The sequence below is a fragment of the Calidris pugnax genome, unplaced genomic scaffold (genome assembly GCF_001431845.1).
Source record: "Calidris pugnax isolate Ruff unplaced genomic scaffold, ASM143184v1 scaffold30, whole genome shotgun sequence".
Lineage (NCBI taxonomy): Eukaryota > Metazoa > Chordata > Aves > Charadriiformes > Scolopacidae > Calidris > Calidris pugnax.
Genome location: NW_015090776.1, coordinates 1226440 through 1248934, shown reverse-complemented (window position 1 = coordinate 1248934; position 22495 = coordinate 1226440). Strand labels below are relative to the sequence as shown.

Here is a 22495-nt window from a genome sequence, read left to right as displayed (position 1 = left end):
GCTCTCTACGGCCCAACACTAGTAGTAAAAGGGCTTTCTTAGTATGGCAAAAAAAATCCCCAAGAGACTGATCAGCCCTAATTTCAATCCAGTAATCACTGACCCAGAAAGAAAGAAAAAAAAAAGGTTTTTTTTTAAAGTAAAAGAGTTGACTCAGAAAAAAGGAACGCCTAAACAGTTTGGAGCAAAGCCCAAAACCATTGGTTTGGACTTTTGGACAAAACCATGAGAGTAAACCAGTGGCAACAAAGGCTTTGTCCAACATGCTATAGAGCTGTGAAAGCCACCAGTGGTGACTGGTAACTGAGGCTCAGGACATTTCCAGGAGATTCATCTACCTGGTTCCCCGGCCTCCTGCTCAAGAGGGAGCCCTGTGGCCCATCACTCCCCGCCACGCTCTGCACCGGGGGCCAGCAGTGCCATGAAAGCCTCAAACAGACCCAAAACACTGAAGAAAGCTGTTTGGCCTTTTTTCCTTCCCATTCCTCCTGCCGTTCTTCTGCTTCTGGGTTTGCTCTATGGCAACCGAGCGCCTTGCTCCTCAAAAGGATGCCAAGAAACTGCTTAAAAAGCAGCATGCTAAAGAAGTCCTTCCTACAGTGTTCAAATACCGCCTCTCGCCCACCACCTGAAGGCTGCTGAGAGCCAGACTGCTCCTGCCAGACACTTTATCTCCATTTTTATGCCGGAGGGGACAGAGGCACGTCGCTGTCTCGGAGGTGGCCTTCAAGGCCATGGCCCTCAGTTGCTGGTGGGCAGGGAGCTGCTGCCCTCCCAGGCTTCCTGAATCCCACTCCTTCCCACCACTGTGTGTGGGCAGCGGCAGCGCAGCCCGAAGGAAGAGGAGGGTGAGAACCACCTGAAATGCCAGAAACACCTCCCACGCCTTCCTGCAGTGTGACATGTGGCTCTTCCACCCACCGAGCCCGGCACGGACCTGCAACCCCAACCCAAGCAGCTAATTCGATGCCCAAATCGCCGTAACACCCAAGGGCAAGATGAGGAATCATGGAATTGTTGGAGTTGGAAGGGACCTCTAGAAATCATCCAGTCCAACTCCCCTTCCAAAGCAGGGTTGCCCAGAGCACATCACTCAGGGCTGCATCCAGGTGAGTCTTGAAGATCTCCAGAGAAGGGGACTCCACACCCTCCCTGGGCAGCCTGTTCCAGGGCTCTGGCACCCTCACCGTAAAGAAGTTCTTCCTCATATTTGAGTGGAACTTCCCATGTTCCAGCTTGTGCCCATTGCCCCTCATCCTGTCACTGGAAACCACTGAAAAGGGTCTGGCTCCATCCTCCCTCAACTTATAAGGATTAATAAGGTCTCCCCTCCACATAAACGTGAGGAGGAACTTCTTTACTTTGAGGGTGGCAGAGCACTAGAATAGGCAATGGGTATTTATCATCCTAAAAAGAGCAGGAAGGGGAGAAACAAGGCTACAAAGAAGCCAAAAAAGTTACAATTCTCTTTTTTTTAGACAAAAAGCCTTTGTCTAAAACCTATTCCCTAATTGAAATTTAATCAGTAATAACAAGGTTATTGTTCCTTAGGAAGATCAGAGAAAGAATAAAGCTGCCATCTCTGCTGCTTATAAATCCAACACATGGGGGTTTCTCCTTCATACTCCTCAGGCAGAAAGGCAGGAGAGGTCTCCACCTCCCAGCTGGCAGAGAAGGAAGGCTGCTTTGGTCCTGCTAACCACCATGGCCCCAAATCCAGCAAAATACTTTAAAAATGTCAATTTTTGCGCCCCCCGGTTGTTTCATAAAGTGTTTGATAGATGCTGGAGATGATAGCTGCAATCAGTGAGAGGCCTGCTGTGCTTGAGACAGGAAATTATCCTGGTGGGGCTGGGCAAAACCTCACTCCAAACAGTGAGCTAACAGCTTGCAAAGTTGGTAAGGTCTTCTGAAGAAACCACACTGAAATACCGACCACATGAAGTGGCAGTCAGCAGCTGAGCACCACGGCGTGAGCAGAGGAACCGTGGTAGTATCTGAGTTCAGACTGAAGTGATGGTGAGGGGTGTTTTTTGGGAGCAGATGAGTGTCAGGAAAGAAAAGAAAAAAGCAGAGAAGGTGAAAAAACGTGCCCCCCCCCAACAGAGCAGCATCACGGGTGGAAAATGAGTGTGGCAGGATTGCTGGCCAAACCCTGTCCCCTGCTGCCCAGGGGCGCAGGCTCCCGTGTCCAGAGAAACCACAGGCACAGAGCATGGAGCTAATAACATGGGCCACCCTTTAATACCCCTGAATAGCATGGGCTATTAACTAAGTTTTAATGACTGATCGTGCAAATGAACTACACTGAGGAAGACGAGAATGGGAACATCTGCATCCAAGTCTAGGTAATTCCCAAGAAATCCTGTTTTCCTCCCCTGCAGTTTCAAAATCCAACTTTCAGCTTCTGTAGATGTCCACAGAAACACCTTAACACGTGTGTGTGAATTTAAGGTAATTAAAAAAAAAAAAAAGCCTTATGCTCCTTTCCTGCTGCTTGTACCCAAACCAGAAGGGCTCATTCCCCCGTTCTCTCCCCTCGCTGCATCTAGATAGCACTGCCATCCTGGTGCCCCTACCCGGGCTGATGATATCCTTTTAGAGAAAAAAGAAGAAGATAGCACTGCCATCCTGGTGCCCCTACCCGGACTGATGATATCCTTTTAGAGAAAAAAAAAAGAAGAAAAAAAAAAGAAGAAAAAAAAAAATCACAGGAAAAGCCCTTTTGGCCATTGTTGGGGGTGACACACCAATAAACAAAACCCCACGCTGCCCGAATGCAGAAGCTTTCCTGGCTCAATAGCCTTTTGTGCTCGCTGAGGGAGAGAAGGCAGCTCAGGAGATGCTTCTTCCGCCACAGCTCTGCAGCTTGGCACCAGCACCCTCACGGCCCGGGCCTGGCCAGGAGAGGAGGAAGAGGAGGCCGGCTGGGCCGGGAGAGGGAAATGAGCTGCACCAAGCAGCCCTTTCTTCTGCCACTGCTGAAAGGGCCTGCGGGACACAGTGGGCCCTTTGAGAGGAGAGGGTCGGCGCTGGGAAAGGCGAGCCCGGCTCTGCGGTGGGAACGCTCTTCATCAATCTGGTTTTGTTTACAGCACTCACAGAAAGGATGGGAAGAAAATGCTGGGAGGTGGCACTAAATAATTGTATACTGTGCTAATTTTTGTCCGTTTCTTATTTTGTTAGAGAAAAAAATCAATAGAGTCATTAAGAGCAATCAACTTTGCTAATGAGCTTTAGCCTAATAATTCTGTCCTTGCATGCGTTTCGGTTAGCAACCCCATCCCTCCCCCCATTTCTAACAGCACTCTTTAAATACGATACAAGAGGCTGCATTGTGTCTTCCCCCCCATGTTTTCATGCCCAGTATACTAACGAGGGGATGCCACTGGGCATCTCTCCATGGCTTCCAACAACAAAACAGTAGTCTCCAACCCGGCTGCCGGCAGCCAGGTGGGTGGATTGGTGGAGAAACCCCTGCAAACCTCCTCTGACACCGGCATTCAAGACCGAGTCATCTCTTGACCCAAAAGACATGCCCTGCACAGCAGAAACACGATGCCTCAGGCTCAAGGTATCCACCAGCCACACAGGGTTTGCAGCAAGACACCTTCACATTCTATGACACCTTTTAATCTCACTTTTTTTTCCATGAGCATGTTTGCATTGTGATTATTTTTTATAAGCCACTGCAGCCATGTAGGAAACAAAATGATGGGACTGGGGATGATTTCCTCTGGATTGTTTTTTGGTTATTTTTTTAAAACCAGAAAGCCAGAGACGCTTTTTTTTCTGGGGGTACAATCCCCAGATATAATCCTAGAAACTGCTTGTGAACTGTTCCATTATACCTCAGCCTTGGTATTTTTTCCTACAGTAAGAGAGCTGCCTACACACTGTGCCACAGCCTGCAGTAATAACATATATTTAAAGGAGATAATTTCTGATGATCGTTTTACAGATCTGTGTGTAGGATTCAGAGAAAGCAGTCATTTCTCAGACCATTTTCTGTGATAGCCATCATCAAGATGCTTTCAGTAGCAGGTGCTAAATTGGGCAAATTTTCCGCATTCAACATTTTATATGTCACAGCTTTTAATTTTGCTTTTATTTCCTATTTTCATGCATGTCCCTGGTGGGACAGGGCCCCCTCAAGTCTATGGACTTGAGCCTGCAGAGACTGTGCCCAGGATTAACTCTCTGCTCTAATCATAGAATCTCTGTTCAAATCATAGTATTTCTTTTTAGGGGGTAAAGTGTAGTTTGCGTGTGGTCCTGCACAATCGGGGTCCAAGTAAAGCTGAGATGTAGGAAGGAAAAAAAACCCCAAAGGCTGGAGAATTTCACTCTTTGTGATCCATATCCAATATCTGACTAAATTAGTCCTTGTGCTATTAGATTAGAGAGAACCCAGGTAACTAATTTATTTGCCCGAATACCAATACAAACGGCCTAATTTTGCAACAGTTTCTCACTGCAGCCAGCAGAAAACACCAGGTGTCACGCAGACAGGGATGCTGTTACCAGGAAACATTTTTATCTTCTCAGTCAGCAACGGCATTTCAAAACCAGATTTATCACACAGTGATGAGTGCAGCAACTTTCCCATCCCAGCTCAGCTGGTGGGGCCCATTTCTCCTCTTCTGGGCATCATGCAGCCGATCTCAAATTTATCCAGTGCTGTTGCCTTCACTTTAGGAGGGATGTGTCAGTTGCTTTCTGCTTCCTTCACGGGTTTCCAAAGTCATATTTCTGCCTTGGTTTCTCAGCTTAAGCAAATCACTTGCACCTCTGACCCACGTCTTTCTAATTTACTCTGCAGGGGCTCTCTCCTCGAGCTTAATTGCTGCTATAACCTGTTGCTTATCCTCTGCTGGAATATATTTATATGACTTTAGGCAAGCCCAGTTTTCAAAAAATGATGATAACGCTGTCGCCGGGTGAGCTGCCTGTCTCTGTTTTGTTTTCTTCCCAATGTCTTCGTATTCGTGTGCCTTTTTGTCTCCAAAAGCAAAGCCCGTGACTCTACTCACAGTAACTTCAGTGTGTGTGAAACCCCACGCAGATGTCAGGAGCGCTTCTGAGCCAGCTTTTGCCACAACTCTTGGGTCTCCTGCTTGGTCTTTCCTCTTCCTCGTCTCTCCTGGCGCAGTGCACATCCACAGCCTTGGTGTTGCCCCAAAGCTGTGCTCACCCTCTGCCACTACATCAGCATCCCATCAGCTGAAAACCATCCCACAGCTGCCCTGAGATCTGTTCAGCCTTTCAATCTCCTGGTTCCTATCTGTTTGGATGCATGTTGCTATGCCATGGAAACATCATCATGAGAAGCACTCCGTGGTCTGTCATATATATAGGACATCTATGTATGACATATACCTACTGTTTCCTGTGCTGTTGACTGCTTAACTCTACCCAGCCACTCCCAGCCTCCTACATAACTTCATATCTCTGGCTTCTCATCAGGTTTTGGCTTTTTTTTTTGAAGCTCAAATTCAGCTGCCTCTGAAATGATCGGGTTGTCTCTAGCGGAAGGAACATCTAAGCCCATGTGTGGGGCTGACTTTGACACCCTCAGTCAGTCCTACCTCGGCATCGAGTGCCGAGCCTTCCTTTCAGCATTTCTTCCTTCCAGCAAGCCCTAAGAATTGAATTACCATAATCACACGCAGTTCCACACAGGCAAGCTCAGCTCTAGCTCTCTGAGCAGGGACAGCCACTCACGCAGAGATAGGAACAGATGTCTCCCTCTGAATGCCTCACACTGTTTTGACACTGAATTTTGGTAGACAGAAGCTTCGTGTGCTGGGGTTGACATTCTGGTTTTTACCTTTGGGTGGCATTTGCAGAACAGAGTTGAGCTTCACTGTGCCCGCAGAGGCAGCCAGGAGCGCGTGCTGGGTACCGACAGCCCCTAGATTTTTAAAGGAATTCTCCAGACCATTTCATTAAGGCTTTTTTTTTTTGATCTGCAGGATTCATAAATACTTCATATTTTCAGTTGCTAAAACACCAGCCTGTGTTCTTTCCATTTCACACTTTGATTGCAGAAATGACCTTCCTGTCCATTTAATCGTTTTGCCGAGTCCTAAATGCACATTTAATTTTCCTCTCTGATTGGTAGCACACACATTGAGTTGTTGTTACTCATTAGTATGAGATGACCTAAGACCCCTTGGGATTTCAACACAAGTTGGGGGATGTTTTGCTTCTGACTGTAGAGTTTCTGTAGACACAGCCCAGGAAGTCAGTGATGGGACAGCATGTCTCCATTACCAGTCCAACACTACTCACGGCCACAGTCACCAAATGACCTTTACAACATGTTTGGGGACCTCATCAATAATAGGCAATGGCCCACACTTCTGCAGACTGTTTCAGCTGTAACTGGTGAGCTGCTCAGTGATTTAATTCTTTTAATTGTTCGACTGCTGTCCTCCATTTTCCTGGAGAAGGGACTCAAAATGCTATTTAGGGATCAAACAAAATCCCTCGCATTTTCTAATCTGTTTGGCACTTGTGGCAGACACCTAAAAAGCAACATATTGTGGGCAAAGATTAATTAAAAAAACCCCAAAAGTTCTCTTAGGAAGCCTGTTTCCTCAGGCACAGGAGGTCCCCAGAGAAAGCAAATCCCATGTTCAGCTGTGCATTAACCCCTGCCAATCTCATCAACTGTCAGCAGCTTGAAATGCACAGGAGCTGTCTTTCTCTCTTTGACAGATAAAACTGTATATTCCCTCTAAATAGGCAATCTCCTGATCGAGAAGATAAATTAGTACAAGAGCCCTGGAGAACATCTGCAAGCATCTGACAGCATGGCCCAAACAGTGAGGAGACAGTCAAATGCATCTCAATGTGGCAGCTGATGAACGAACGGTATTACTGTCCTGAAACAAATCTCAAAAACAAAAACTAATCTCAATTCATAATTAGATACAGCCATCAGATGGTCTGGTCTGTAGATAAAATAGATCTTTGGAAAATCCATTTCACCAGAGATTTTGTGTTTGACATTAGAGAAGGTGATGATGTCCAGAAAAGCATCTAAATATTTATAGAGTGAATAGATTTATTCAAAGGAGAGGCAGATATATTATGGATACGTAGCAATTCTATTTTTAAATGCATATAGGTTAAGTAAAATCTTACTCCTGTGAAAGAGTGGTATAGAAATACTCTTCTCAAGAATCTACAAACTCCTCCTCCTTCTACTCTTCCCTTTTATCTAAGTTTTTGCTTTCATCAAATGGTTTTCTTTTTTTTTTAAGTAGTGTAGCAAGTTTGTTGCTTAGGACACGTAAGAGATTCACCTGCTGCAGCACTCCAAATCCTAAGACCAAAAGTGCCGGCAGAAATTCAGAGTCATCACAGTAAAAATTGCCCTCCTACTCTGCAATCCAACACTACAACTCGGGAGTACTAATTACTTTATTACAATTGGGGAATCAAATATTTAATATCAAGTATTAGATAAGATCTCCCACTTCAAAATATGAAGTGTAAAGAGTACATTGGTGAGTGCCTATAGCTCAAGGTATAAGCAAAGGCTGAGACCTTGCTTTGGGCTTCTGTTCTAGGCTTGATCCAAATAGCCCACTTAATTCCTGAAGTCTCAGAATCCCATCTACGTTCTGGTACCACTATTCACTACTATCTCATAGAATCACAGAACCGTTTGGGTTGGAAGAGACCTTAAAGATCATCTAGTTCCAACTCCCCTGCCACAGCCAGGGACACTTTCCACTAGACCAGGTTGCTCAAAGCCCCATCCAGCCTGATCTTGAACACCTCCAGGGGTGGGGCATCCACAGCTTCTCTGGGCAACCTGTTCCAGTGTCTCACCACCCTCACAGGAAAGAATTTCTTCCTAATATCTAATCTACATTTCCCCTCTTTCAGTTTAAAACTGCTACCCCAACCCTATCACTACATCCCCTGATAGAGTCCCTCCCCATCTCTCCTGAAGCACCTTCAGGTACTGGAAGACCGCTAGAAGGTCTCCTTGGAGCCTTCTCTTCTCCAGGCTGAACAACCCCAACTCTCTCAGCCTGTCTTCACAGGAGAGATGCTCCAGCCCCTCTGATCATCTTCATGGCCCTCCTTTGGACTCGCTCCAACTGGTCCATATCCTTCTTATGTTGGGGACCTGAGAGCTGGATGCAGTCCCACCAGAGGGTGAGTCTGCAGAGGTGTCACCAGAGCGGAGCAGAGGGGCAGAATCACCTCCCTTGCCCTGCTGGTCATGCTTCTTTTGATCCCTCGCCCTGCTGGCCACGCTTCTTTTGAGCGGCCCAAGATGTGGTTGGCTTTCTGGGCCACAAGTGCATGTTGTCAGCTCATGTTGAGCTCCTCATCAACCAACACCCCAAATCCTTCTCCTCAGGGCTGCTCTCAATCCACTCTCTGCCCTGTATTTGTACCTGATTCAAAGAAGCTGAGATTCTCATGTAGAAGGCTTGTGAAACACCTGAAAGCTGCTACCAAGACAATGAGTTATACAAAGAACTATTCATCCTCTTCTTCAAAATGTCTCCAGCACCATTACTTTACCCAGCATAGATCTTGAGGCAGGGTTATCCACACATACGTCAATCCACTCTCTGCCCTGTATTTGTACCTGGTTCAAAGAAGCTAGGATTCTCATGTAAAAGGCTTGTGAAACACCTGAAAGGTGCTATCAAGACAATGAGTTATACAAAGAACTATTCATCCTCTTCTTCAAAATGTCTCCAGCACCATTACTTTACCCAGCATAGATCTTGAGGCAGGGTTATCCACACATACGGCCACACTATTCATAACCTTTGGAGCTGGGAGCTATTTTGAAGAGATTCAGCAAGAAATAAGCAGGGTATGCCAGATACTACCAGCATTAAGATTCCAGTTGTCTTTCACAGAGATTAAATGAAAGATCAAATGACTAAGGGCATAAAACCCCACTTTGCTCTTCTCCTTTATCCAGCTGTCCCTGTATATCCCAAACATTTGTGTTGAGTTAATTTGCCATTCATCCTAAGCTGGTGACGTTTCCACAAAACAAAGGCTGTCCCTGTATATCCCAAACATTTGTGTTAATTTGCCATTCATCCTAGGCTGGTGACGTTTCCACAAAAGTTTCTTTCCAATACCTCCTACAACCTCTTTACCTTTCTGGTCTCCTTTACACTTGAACTATCTAACCCATGAGTGGTAAGGGGTACCTTGGACCAGAGTCCCTCCAAGGCCTGGAGAACATGGAGCGCTGCAACAGACAGTGTCTGGTTGTCCTCCCCATGGAGCCAGGAAACCTGTGTGTCCAACCCCTGAGTGAAAATGTGTGTTTGCTTCATTGTTTCTTACCTTTTCAATTTTTTCATCAAGCATTCTGAAGAATTCTTGTTGGCTTTCAGAGATGTGCATGCTGAAAGGCAAAGGAAGATCATCAGCACCAAGAGGACTTCTTCCATTTTAAATACCAATACTGCAGTTCAGAGCTGCTGAGGGATGCAGATTTTTACCACTGTGAAACATAAATCACTTTCCACAAGGACTAGAATGACAAATTTTTTAAACATTTTTTTCTTTTTCTGAAAGATTATTGCATTTGGTACTGTATATGCATGCTAATCTTGGGATGGTACCTACCCATCTGCATCCAGAGGAGACTATTCCCTTTTCCAGGCAGGTTGCAGAAACTTAATGCCCTGCTACCTTTCCTTGGGAAAGTGAGAGACCCCTCTGTGTCGAGACAGAAGACCTTCCAAGACAGCTGACATCACCACCACAAAACGAGATGCCTACAACATAAGGGTAAAGGCTTGCACTGGATGGTCTGTCCGTCTTGCCAAAGCCAGGCTCTGCGCTCAACACCCAGGCACATCTACAAGCTCAGGCTGGTCCTTCCTCTCCCAGCTGGGTGGTCCTTGCTGCTCCCTGAATGGACCCAGCCGACTGTTCACTTCAATTAATTCTGCAGCACCAAGAGGCTGAGGGGTTAAGTGATACGATTCTGCATTAGTGAAGAAGGCTGGAAAACACTCTTCCTTGTTGTTTGTAAAAAGCTGATGGTGACACACCAGGCCCTTTCCCAAGGGGGACCTACAAGCTAAAAATACAGGACGGTTGGACACAAAGGAAAGGATGAGGAGACAAAGATGAGGATGCATGGCAGACGGTACTGGGGGTGTGTCTGCTTTATTTATGTTAAGGGGTGGTAAGAGCCTCCTTCCTGAAATAGTGATAATCCTCCTGGAAGGTGAAACTGGAGCATCCTCTCGACCCGCAGCAGGGAAAAGTGCCTGGGCCCATTGCGGGGCTGGAGAAATGTGCCAGAAACTCAGTGCAGGACAAAAAAAGATGCAAAAGCGGAAGGATGGGAGACTGGTGTCAGTGTTAACAGTGATGCCAAATGGTTAGAAGGACACAGAGCTCTTGGAGATTTTCTCCGACACTAAAAGCTGTTTTAGCTTGCTGAATTCCCACTCCTTACTCCTCTTCCTTGCTATGATCCTTTCAGCTGCAATGAGTTAATACTCTGCCCAAGTGCCCAACAACACCCTGCACTTTCCTACAAAGCTTAGCATTCATACTTCATTTGCTATCAGGATGAACGTATACAATGATTTGCTTATGCTGGACATAAATGAAGGCTCAGTTCAGAAGAGAAGGTCTGAGAAGTGTCATTAAAACCTAAAGCTGGTAATTCAGGAGAGGGAACAATTCACCTTTCAGTGGCTGTGTGAGTTTTTGTCCCCAGCTGTCTGCCTGTCCCTCAGGTTCCCACTTCCACCTGAGATGGGGAAAAAAAATAAATGCTTCTTTGGGTCATTCGACCCCCTCACCTGCTTATTCAGATGTCTTGGAGAGGACTTAAAGACAGTACAGCCCTTTCTGGGTAGGTAAGCACTAGAAACATATTCTTGCCTTTGCAACATCATAGATCCAGTTTCTAATAAAATGAGATGATACTGTAGTGACTCACTTCAATCACAATTTGTAAGGAAAGTAAAGGAATGGGGGGGAAAATGAATATTGTGTTGCCACACATGAAAAGTCCCAGCAGAGGTCCTAAAACCCTTGCAGGCCATGATTGTCAGTAAAAGGTTGGTGGGCAGTAAAATTGCCCTATGATTTAGAGATGCAACACACACAGGAACACACAGTGAACATTCTGAGGAGCTGTGTAAAATTATAAAATCCATGGCAGGGTGGGGAACTGCCAGAGTTAACAAGCAACTGGAAGAATCAAAAAAACAGAAATTCCAAGTAGAGTTCTTGGATATCCCTCCAGAAGAAAAAGCTCTCCCCAAATAGAAACGTAGATTTACTTTTGCCCATAAGAAGCACATCAGCAGGCATGAGAATGCATCTTCAGACGTTTCATGGCAGGCCAATGAAACCCCATTTGCCAATAGATGGACCTTTATCCCCTGTATAAACCCCATTTGCCAATAGATGGACCTTTATTCCCCTCGGATATCCCTCCAGAAGAAAAAGCTCTCCCCAGATAGAAACATAGATTTACTTTTGCCCATAAGAAGCACATCAGCAGGCATGAGAATGCATTTTCAGATGTTTCATGGCAGGCCAATGAAACCCCATTTGCCAATAGATGGACCTTTATCCCCTGTATCAGTACAGACTGGAGGATGAATAGATTGAGAGCAGCTCTCTGGAGAAGTACTTTGGGACACTGGTGGGTGACAAACTGGACACAAGCTGGTCATGTGGACTTGCAGCCCAGAAACCCAATCGTGTCCTGGACTGCATCACAAGTAGGGTGGCCAGCAGGGCAAGGGAGGTGATGCTCTACTTCTGCTTCACCTGGAGCACTGTGTCCAGCTCTGGGGGCCACACCACAAGTCAGACATGGACCTGTTACTGCAGGTCCAGAAGAAGATACAAAAATTATCAGAGGGCGCAACTGGAAGAATCAAAAAAACAGAAATTCCAAGTAGAGTTCTTGGATATCCCTCCAGAAGAAAAAGCTCTCCCCAAATAGAAACGTAGATTTACTTTTGCCCATAAGAAGCACATCAGCAGGCATGAGAATGCATCTTCAGACGTTTCATGGCAGGCCAATGAAACCCCATTTGCCAATAGATGGACCTTTATTCCCCTCCAGTACAGACTGGAGGATGAATAGATTGAGAGCAGCTCTCTGGAGAAGTACTTTGGGACACTGGTGGGTGACAAACTGGACACAAGCTGGTCATGTGGACTTGCAGCCCAGAAACCCAATCGTGTCCTGGACTGCATCACAAGTAGGGTGGCCAGCAGGGCAAGGGAGGTGATGCTCTACTTCTACTTCACCTGGAGCACTGTGTCCAGCTCTGGGGGCCACACCACAAGTCAGACATGGACCTGTTCTGTACAGGTCCAGAAGAAGACACAAAAATTATCAGAGGGGTAGAACATCTCTCCCAAGAAGAAAGGCTGATAGAGCTGGGGTTGTTCAGTCTGGACAAGAGAAGACTCTGGGGAGAGTTTATCACAGCCTTTCAGTACTTTAAGGAGGAGAGAATTTTTACTAAGGCCTACAGTGACAGGACAAAGGGCAATGGCGTTAAACTGAACAACAGTAGATTTAGATTGGACATAAGGAAGAAATGTTTTACGAGACACTGGAGCAGATTGCCCAGAGGAGTCGTGGATGCCCCATCATTGGAAGTGTTCAAGGTCAGGTTGAGTAACCTGGTCTAGCAAAAAATATGCCTGCCCGTGGCAGGGAGGTTGGACTAGATGATCTTTAAAGGTCCCTTCCATTTCAAACCATTCTGTGAGTCTGTGATTTAGCAGGGTAAGAACAGTATAAAACACTACTTCTTTTATTTTATGCTTCAGGCTGTGGTAGTCCCTGAGTTATAACCATATCTCAACATACTTGATGAAGTATACTTGATCACATAGCTGGCTAAAGATGTCAGCAGAGTCAGTTGTGAGAGTGAGCAAACAGAGCAAGAGACCATGAGCTCAGAGCAGGGTGCAGGGATGGAGCTCCACCAACATATGGCAGGTACCAGCACTCAGTGTCAAGAGGAACGACCAACAGCTTTATTTCTGTCAAAGACCCCTGTAAATCTACTGCTGGCTCCATACATACACTGTAGAGTCTAGGGCTCTAGACATAAAAATCTAAATCCTCTTACGAAAGGGAAGAGGATCTTACTTTTATAGCCAACATTTTAAAACTCCCTTCATTGGGCATGAGCTTATAATTTGGTACATAGTCCACGTTTTGTTTTGAAGTAACAAGGATAAGAACGGTCCTACAAGATGTGTCTGATTACTTATCTATTCATTTGTGGTCTTCTAGCAGAATAGCCCTTTTCCACATAATGCCAATACCCCCTGCCTTACAGTCAGAATTATCAAGGCTTTTAGATAATAAACCTTAATAAAAAATGTGCACATGATAACAGATACTTGCTGACCTGGTCATTAGAAACTCAAATACATGTAGCCACTTTATAAAGAGAAATCCAATGGTATGTTGGGTGAACAGCAAGGGCTTGGGCAAACAGCAGAGGTTCTACCCAACAATCGAATCAATTATTTTTGCAGAACTGTGACAGAAACCTCTGCCAATGCAATGCCTTTAGGGTTTTTGGTGAATGAAGCTCAGTTCTGATTTTTGTGGGGACTTTTAAAATCAGAGTTTGATGAAAGAATCGACACTCCAACCCCATGCAGCTTCTCTGCCTTGGATACCCCAGAAGAGATAACCCATCAAAAAAACCAGCCCTATTTTAGCCCAGACTGATTAGTCTCCTGTTAGAGCATCTTAAATACTTATCTGACCCTGCCGGGAAGGAACAAGTCACAATAATGAAGTACAGCTTTACTGAAGGGTGATTTTACCTCCATCTCCCTACTGTGAACTTCTTTGCAATTACATCTGAAGCACTTGATTTTTTCCTTTTGAAAGGAGGCTGAATTATACTGTCAGCTCATTAGGAAATTACTGAAGTTTCCAGACTTGAAAATGTGTACAATGTACTTGGTATGCAGCAAGTTGAAGTTAATAAGTGCCCTGAAGGCACTGCATAAAGAACAGCAGTTCTGGTATTGTTCAAAATCCAACAGCAAAGCTTTATCACTTCTTTGTTACCAACCTGATATACGATTCCATGTGATCTGTTATTTTCAATCCAATTAGTGATTAAAATGTAAGTGATTTAGATAAGAAATGAGTTACTAATATCAATAACCAGCTCTGTCACAGGAGTGGAATATTTGGTAGCCTATGTAATGCTGACTGATGTCAGCCAAGGTACAGCACAGAACTGTGAGTGAAGGATGGAGAAACTCTCAGCTACACAAAACCCCTCATTTTAAGAAACAAACTGACTGTTCTAAAAGGATGAAGTTTACCATTCCTAATCCCAGCCAGTACAGCTGCTAACCTAAATCAAGAGCTACCAAAAACTTCCCTGGGCACTTAGCCGACAGTATTTAAGAACATTAGTGCATATACAATTTTGTGTATGTGGAAGTTGTACAGAAAGCTGAGAAATAACACAGTATGGTACTCCTATAAGGCACCGCAAGATGCATCTCACACAGTTTAAGTCCTGTGTTTTAGCCTTAAGAACATTAGTGCATATACAATTTTGTGTATGTGGAAGTTGTACAGAAAGCTGAGAAATAACACAGTATGGTGCTCCTATAAGGCACCGCAAAATGCATCTCACACAATTTAAGTCCTGTGTTTTAGCTGTGCAAAGGACAGGGACGCCAGCACAAAGTGCTGCCCAGCTGTGCTGCTGGTATCAGACACAGGTGACCTTACTTATTTTATTTAAATTGGGTACGGTTTTAGGGCTGCTGGAACCACCAATTGGTTTTTTCTAGGCCATAATTGGGAATGTCACAGCTTAATCCTGTGTTTATTGTTTTTATTGCTATTAAAGAGAAAAATTGAACTTACTTTGCTCTGGGTTGATGTACTAATCCTGGGATCTCTTTATTAGATTTAAGTCTTGCATTTGAACTGGCACTTTTTTCCTGAAACACACCAAAAAAAAAACCAAACAGAGAAACCGTCAGTATTCATGGAACACACAAAGCGCGATAAGCATTTGTCATGAGTGTCACACTCTGCTGGGTTCAGGCTCTTCTACCTGTACAACCAAATGAGAAAGGCTCATTAAAAACAAAATTAAAGGCAACACAATTGATGCAAGGACCCCAGGTGGGCAATTTTTCAATGTCATGGGCTTGGTGGCCTGGGGGATTGCCTCCAGGTCACCAGGGGAAATCCAGCCTGGACGGGCAGTGCTCAAACACCGCACTGAGTAGTAACTCTCCAGTAGTCCATGGAAAATGAGGTGTGCAGTTGTGGCTGGGCTCCTCACAGAGGCTTGTCAATGATAACATTAATTGGCACCTTTAACAAAGGAAGACAAAGCATTGAAAAGGCAGAGCCCTAGAGTCACCCCAGACCTGTAGGAAAATTGTTATGTGGGAGAAAGCATACATCAAACATGGCAGTGCCAAGAGCAGCAACGGCAGATTTGACCTGTTCAGCCAGAAAATTGGACACAAGGGGCTTGAGGAAGCAAACCAGAACATGTTTACAGACAAGAACAGAACCATGGCCTCCACAGAGGACCAGAGCCATTAAAAACATCTTAAAAAAAGGCACAGGGAGGAAAAAGAGTTCAGTTGAGAGCTGGCACTTCAAGGTAACATCTTGTCCTCATGCCAGAAGTTTCTATAGACCAAAGCTTAGTGCACACAGGTATCTATTGTCTGCAGAAACCTGGAGAAGGATACGACCCCTTCCAGATCTTCCCAGTGCTGTGTGTTAGGAAAAGCTGCTGGTACAGATGGGAGAGCCGAGTCAAATTTTACAGCCGTTCCACAAATCCATGTGAATTTTTTAGGCACGTCATGCCCATGACAATTTAAGAAATGCAAACCCAAGAATTAGTGCTTTTGTAGGTAATTTTGGTAGTTTTGTTTTGTCTTATTTAGTGTTTAAATGTCTGAATAACACAACATGATTTTTAAGAGGGGTACTAAATCACTGAATTTGAAAAAAAATAGGCTGTCTAGCAGTTAATATTTTAATGAATAATTCTACAAGGGCTGTAAACATCAACTGCCATGGCATATTTAACACTGCTTAATGCATATCTTGTAATCCTCCTAAACAGAAAACTGTGTCTTACATGAAAATAACAGTGAGAAACAAGCCTTTCTCTGAGCCTTAAGAACCATCTCTGTATGTTATGTCAAGTCAAAGCAGCAGAAGGTGAAACGACTTCCTTTCAAAGCATCTTCTAATTTTAACAGCATTAACTGGGATGACTATATACATGCATGCTGTACATATATGTACATAGTCATACAACTCAGATGAGTTGATGTACGGGACACACAACTGTCAAGCGGGATGACTATATACATGCATGCTGTACATACATGTACACGGTCATACAACTCAGATGAGTTGATGTACGAGACACACAACTGTGTGCTAAATAAATAAAAAGAGAGAGGGACAGGTCTCAGGGAGAAGACACCAAAACCAGAAGCTAAATCCGCACCTCGTGCACCAGGTGAGCCTTTATCCTCAAATCTGCTCCACCAGTTCGTTCACCACAACACAGAGGCAGAAAAAGGGAATGGTCCACACTACACATCTGGGATGGCACACCTGGATGGTCCAGCAGTAGGTAAGTTTTGGAGCCTTAGCACCTCCCACCCACCTACTGCAACACAAGGTGAATTTTGGGCTATCTTCTGTCTCTGCATACCGTCACCCCGCAGGCACAGACCTTTCCCCACCAAAAAACTGCTGCGAATCCATCGCCTCAATTAAAAGAGAAGGGAAGCTCTGATTTACAGCTCCTGCGTCGGGAGCTGTGATAAATCAAGGCAGTGGGAACCCAGCTTTCCACACCTCTGCTTGTGGTTTGGCGTCAGCGCAGCTCTATCAGTAGCTGGAATCAGCACAAATCCCAGCCTAAAGAAACTTCTCTCACTTAGGAACAAATAGAAAGACACAAGGAAAATATATGTTCTCTTCTCTCTGCGGGTCCCAGAGCAATATTTAGAATATTAACTGACTCACACAGGAAGACAGAAATAAAATTCCAGTTTGCTTGACTTCAAGATTACAAAATTTACTCTTTCCCTCCTATTGCTTCCGGTAATTAACACACCTCCATTACCTATTACTTACTAGTCTTCTATTTAATCAGAGTATGCCACCTTCTCCATCTGTTGCTCAGCAGGAACGAACAGAAAAAGAGGAATTAAGAAGAAAATAAAACCCACCCAGACCTTGAATTGGCTCGTTGCTTTGTTTATAGCTATTATTTTTAGTAGTGATACTTCATTAAACTGACCAAAATATTGGCTTTGATAAAAACAGATATTAAAAAAATACTTCTTCCAAATACAAATGGAGTATTTTCACCCGTCATTTTCAAGACATCGGATATTAATAGTTTGGATTTTAACATTGAGCATACAAAGAAATCCAAAATGCTTTAAGGTAGTCAGATTGCTCTTCCAGGTTGAGTAGTCTTTGGTTGAAGAGTCACTTCCGTCATTCTAACCTCATTTTCTCCCTTATTTAACAGTAAGTAAGTTACCACTCATCAAGAGAACTGCAACTGGTTTTAGAGTCCTAAAATGGAAATTAAGAGGCAAAAGTTTGGTTTTCTTCTAGCTCTGCTTATAAGGATTATTTAACAAAGACGCACTAAATGATGCCTCACACCACAAGCTTAAAAGTAAACCCTCCAGGATGCTGTATCGATGGCTCAATGATAGTGGCATCAGCTAGTCCATAGTAAAAAAGGCGAATAGTGGACATTTTACTCCCCATTATTTTGCAATTAATCATTATCAAGGTAAAGCTGTCATCCAATCAAGGTGATTTCATTTGATAGATTCGTTAATTATTGTTAATTCCTCCATAAAGGATGCACTGTATCAGAATTTCAGGGCATTAACAGATGGCGGTGACTCTGCTGCCAGATGCTATTAACACAGCAACAGCCACTACTGCCATTATAATTAAATATCTGTCAACATTTCCCTTGATGCTTCCCCGCTTACAAACTCGTTTCTAGCGACATGTGAGCTTAATTTGAAGTATTTTGCTGCTTCATAAGACTGCCACAGATGGACTCAGGTAAGCTGCTAATAGTGCTTCTTCTCAACCCTCTTAATCCTCATGGCTTCCTAGAGAAGGGCTGATTTTTAAGGGATGCTTCTGTAAGTGCTAACATATTTTATTAGCAGACCATACATTATTACATGCATTTTTAAAAGCTTATTAAATTGGCCAGGAAGAAATCACTTAAAGATGAGAGCAGCAATGCTACTACCTAATCTAATGGCTAATTTTAATTAACTTGCAGTCATATTTTGGTCTTTAATTGTTTTTCCTCTAAAGTTACAATAATTAAACAAATACACAACCAAATGGGGACACCCCCCATAAAACAATAAAACTTAGTGTAAGAAAAATGGAGTTCTTAGTTTCAAGGCTGCTTTTTGTTTAATTTGGGAAAGGCTGAAGTAGCCAACTTGCAACAGGATCTTGAAGCTACTGATGCTTGAAGGTGGCACGTTCCCCGAAATTAGTATCATTTTTAAGATTGTCTCTGTAGATTTGCTACTAAAATATACTGAAATTGATAGAAACATCAAGGGTCTCTCCAGACAGTGATCACATTTTACTCAATATTGGTAGTTTACAGCTATTCAAATATTTATAAAATAATATTCCTGATTTATATCAAGATGACACTTGTCTTCAAAGGAGCCCAGAGAGCCTTTCAAACTGCTTTCTGGAGCCATGTAAGTCATCATTAAAATCATTTAGGGGAAAATGAAGGACTTATTTTATTTTTTATACTATAAACTACTCTTAAAAAAAATAATAATCATATTTGAAAAGAAGAAAACCGAATGTATCAGTAAGAAATGGCATGAAAGATGAGATATAAAATTTCAATATGCCAGCCCAGCACTTTTTACCTCCCTCAGTAATGAGGACCAGCCCCAGGTAATAAGATTTTCCATGGACTGTTTTGATGCATCAGGGTGAACAAGAGAGAAGTACTGACCTATGGGATTTTACTGAAGTTTTCTTGCTTTATACATACATGAGCATTTTTTTTTTTTTTGTATTATGATTCAGCAGGAAGAGAGCCTCTTTCTTCTTTCTCTAGCTACCTGGAAGCAAAACCACCTGAAAATGTTATTTAAGGTAACTTTGTAACAAAAGGGCAAATTGAGCATGGAAAAATCTCAGATGCTGGTCAAAGAAAATTATCCTTGGATCCAATTTCATCAGAGGAATCACATTAACCCTGCGCATGGAGTCCACTCTCCTCCTCCTCTTGGGATCCTATGCATGGCATGAGGGATGCTGAAAATCATGGACTCATCTGATGATGATGGAGGTTGAGCTTTTGGAAAACAAGGCTGGAGAGGAGCTTGGTTTGCATACACGGAGCACTGGACTGTGTGCTCCAAAATATACACCAGACCCTAAAGCCAGGGCTGAGTAACAAATTTAACCTTCACGGCACACATGCAAAGAGAGACAAAGAAATAGATGCTCATGGTGAGAAGAAAGACATTGCCATCACAGTCATCAGAAGGACCTTCTACCTTTCTAAAATAAGTCACTCTTAAAAGGAACCTTCTATCAGCAAGTGATGAGAAAATCTGATATTGGAACAAACTCCCCTGATCTCTCCAATAACCTCCTAGGTGGCTCCAACTGTGGATGCAGTCATACGGACTCCTAAACTCACAACACAAGTCAACAGGTGCTGGCACCACTCCACTACTGACGCCCGTCTTGCCCCGGGCTCCTAGAAAATGATGTTTGCAACCTGCCACGGGAGCTCAGTTTTACGGAGCACCTTGAAACTGAGGTACCTGAGGCAACAACTATGTTCAGCCTGTCCGTTTGACCAAGTATCCTTGTCCTGTTGCCTGGAGCACCTTGGTCTTCAGAATGAGGACTTGAAAACATCGCTGTTATTTACGGATTTGAATTAAGCTTGAGGCTCTGTTTCATAACAAAATCCTAGTCTTAAATTGAATGTTTTAATAAATATTATTGCTGTATCAGGCCAACTTTTTGTCAACTAAGCATGAAGCCCATGATGTCTTCCCCCTATAAATGTCTCCATCATTGGAGATGTCCTGGGTAACCAGCTCTAGGTGGCCCTGCTTAAGCAGGGGGGTTGGACCAGATGACCTCCAGAGGTCCCTTCTGACCTCAACCAGTCTGTGATTCTGTGATAAAGTATCTTTCTTAATAAATTAGACATTGGGAAAAAAAATTGTTGAGTTTTATCCCCAAGTAACAGTGGGAGAGACTGAAGCCTCAAGATTTCATGCCCAAATTGTGGTCATTCAGGCATGCAAAGGGAAGGCAGAAGCAGACACACTGCCTGGCATTTATTTTGGAAAAAAAAATCAGTTTCTGCAAATCCAGCCAACATCACACAGTGAGTCTGCACTGATGCCAGGAGTATAACCCAGGTTTGGCAGAGAAAAATCCTGTGCTTTCATCAGAGGTTGATGGTTTTCTTAAATGTGTTCCAGAGGGTAGGGCTCATCCTAACACAAGATGCTTAACAGAGCTCCTCCTTCCCAGCTATTACTGGGAAATTTTGCTTTAGCAACTCCAGCTCCAAAAATGCAATATGGAAGAGCAAGATTCAGAAAGCACAAAAAAAATTTAAAAATTACTCAAAAGGAGATAAAAACAAGCAGAAAAAGAGAAAGGTGCAAATCCCGAGCAGCTTTCTAGAGCTCCACATCGATTTCAGAAGTCAGATAATGCCACTTTTAGTATTTATTTACCAGTCATACCTACATGCATGCATACACCTATGCATCTTGCTCAGCAACACCTGGCTTAAAGTCATCAAGAGTCTTTTAATTAGTGCAAGGTGGCTTTCAGCCAGGCCTTCAACACACGAAAGAGAAATGCTTGTTGTGCTTGTACAAAATAAATACAGCCATGGAGATCCTTCAACAGACTTAAGCAATCCACTAAAGAAGCCAATGTAGAAATTCAGGGCAAGTGAGAGTGTGAATAACAAAGTGACACTACAGAAGAGTATGGATTACAAGGAACTGGGTGATTTTGGGGACCAAGAAAAAATAAAATAGATACTCGCTGAGAACATGCTACAAACTGAAGAGCAGTTTAAATGGAGCCTTATTTACCCCTCCAAGGGAGTAAGCAAACAACCTCCTCGCAGAGTGCAGCACTGTCTGGAGGCAGGGGAACAAACTTGCTCTGTCTGCAGGTTTGGCCCCATTTCAGTTCTTGGCCCACTGGCTCTCTGATATTGAGAGACATCTCCAAAGACATCTAATCTTACCTGCTTCTTTTTGTTCATTCAGGGCAAGTGAGAGTGTGAATAACAAAATGATACTACAGAAGAGTATGGATTATAAGAAACTGGGTGATTTTGGGGACCAAGAAAAAATAAAATAGATACTCGCTGAGAACATGCTACAAACTGAAGAGCAGTTTAAATGGAGCCTTATTTACCCCTCCAAGGGAGTAAGCAAACAACCTCCTCGCAGAGTGCAGCACTGTCTGGAGGCAGGGGAACAAACTTGCTCTGTCTGCAGGTTTGGCCCCATTTCAGTTCTTGGCCCACTGGCTCTCTGATATTGAGAGACATCTCCAAAGACATCTAATCTTACCTGCTTCTTTTTGTTCAGGTTGCCACCTGGCCTGCTTTTTTTTTTCTTAGACCAGCTGTCTGCATATTTGGCTGAAAGAAAGATGAACTGGTGCAGTAACTAATTTCTAGTTGCTTTTTTAGACACCTTTGAGATGTTAAAAAATGGGGGGGCGAGGGAGAGGGCAGAATTATTAGAAGAATCATAGAGTGGTTTGGGGTGGAAGGGACCTTAAAGATTGAGTTCCAACCCCCCTGCCATGGGGCAGGGACACCTCCCACTAGACCAGGTTGCTCAAAGTGCTACCCAGCCTGGTCTTGAACACTTCCAGGGATGGGGCATCCACAACTTTTGTGGGCAACCTGTTCCAGTGCCTCACCACCCTCACAGTAAAGAATTTCTTCCTAATATCTAATCTAAATCTCCCCTCTTTCAGTTTAAAACCATACCCCTCATCCTATCACTGCAGATATAAATGCAATAAAACCCCTTGCTTCCCATCCTATTCGTGTTCCCATTCCCTGTGAAACACAAGGTCTGCAAGATTTCCAGCAGGAAGCAATTTGCAAAATGAAGTTGAGGAACATGCCCTCTAAAAACAACTCTGCAAGAGGCTAAAAACTGTCCCTCACAGTTAAATACACCAGAAGTTAAGGTGTCATGGGATTTCTTGAGGGCATGAAGAAGACTTGCTTACACTGAAAGATATCCAGAAACACTGCAAACAAAATGTTATGGGCAGAAAGGAGACCTGCTCTCCAACTCTCATTAATATACCAGACCTTTAATAGCTTTGGTACATCAGAGTGATTGAAAGTTTTATCTA

At 43.8% G+C, this 22495-nt stretch overlaps 1 protein-coding gene across 1 annotated transcript in view; it reads right to left on the bottom strand.

Moving 5' to 3' along the window:
• LOC106891428 (chromosome unknown open reading frame, human C1orf21) overlaps positions 1 to 22495 on the bottom strand; it is an 89777-nt gene that overhangs the window by 12250 nt on the left and 55032 nt on the right. Inside the window, exons 3-4 of the mRNA XM_014947944.1 lie at positions 14912 to 14988; positions 9343 to 9403 (exon numbers count right to left, since the gene is read on the bottom strand). Coding sequence (XP_014803430.1) covers positions 9343 to 9403; positions 14912 to 14988 — 138 coding nt within the window. The remainder of the gene's footprint in view (positions 1 to 9342; positions 9404 to 14911; positions 14989 to 22495) is intronic.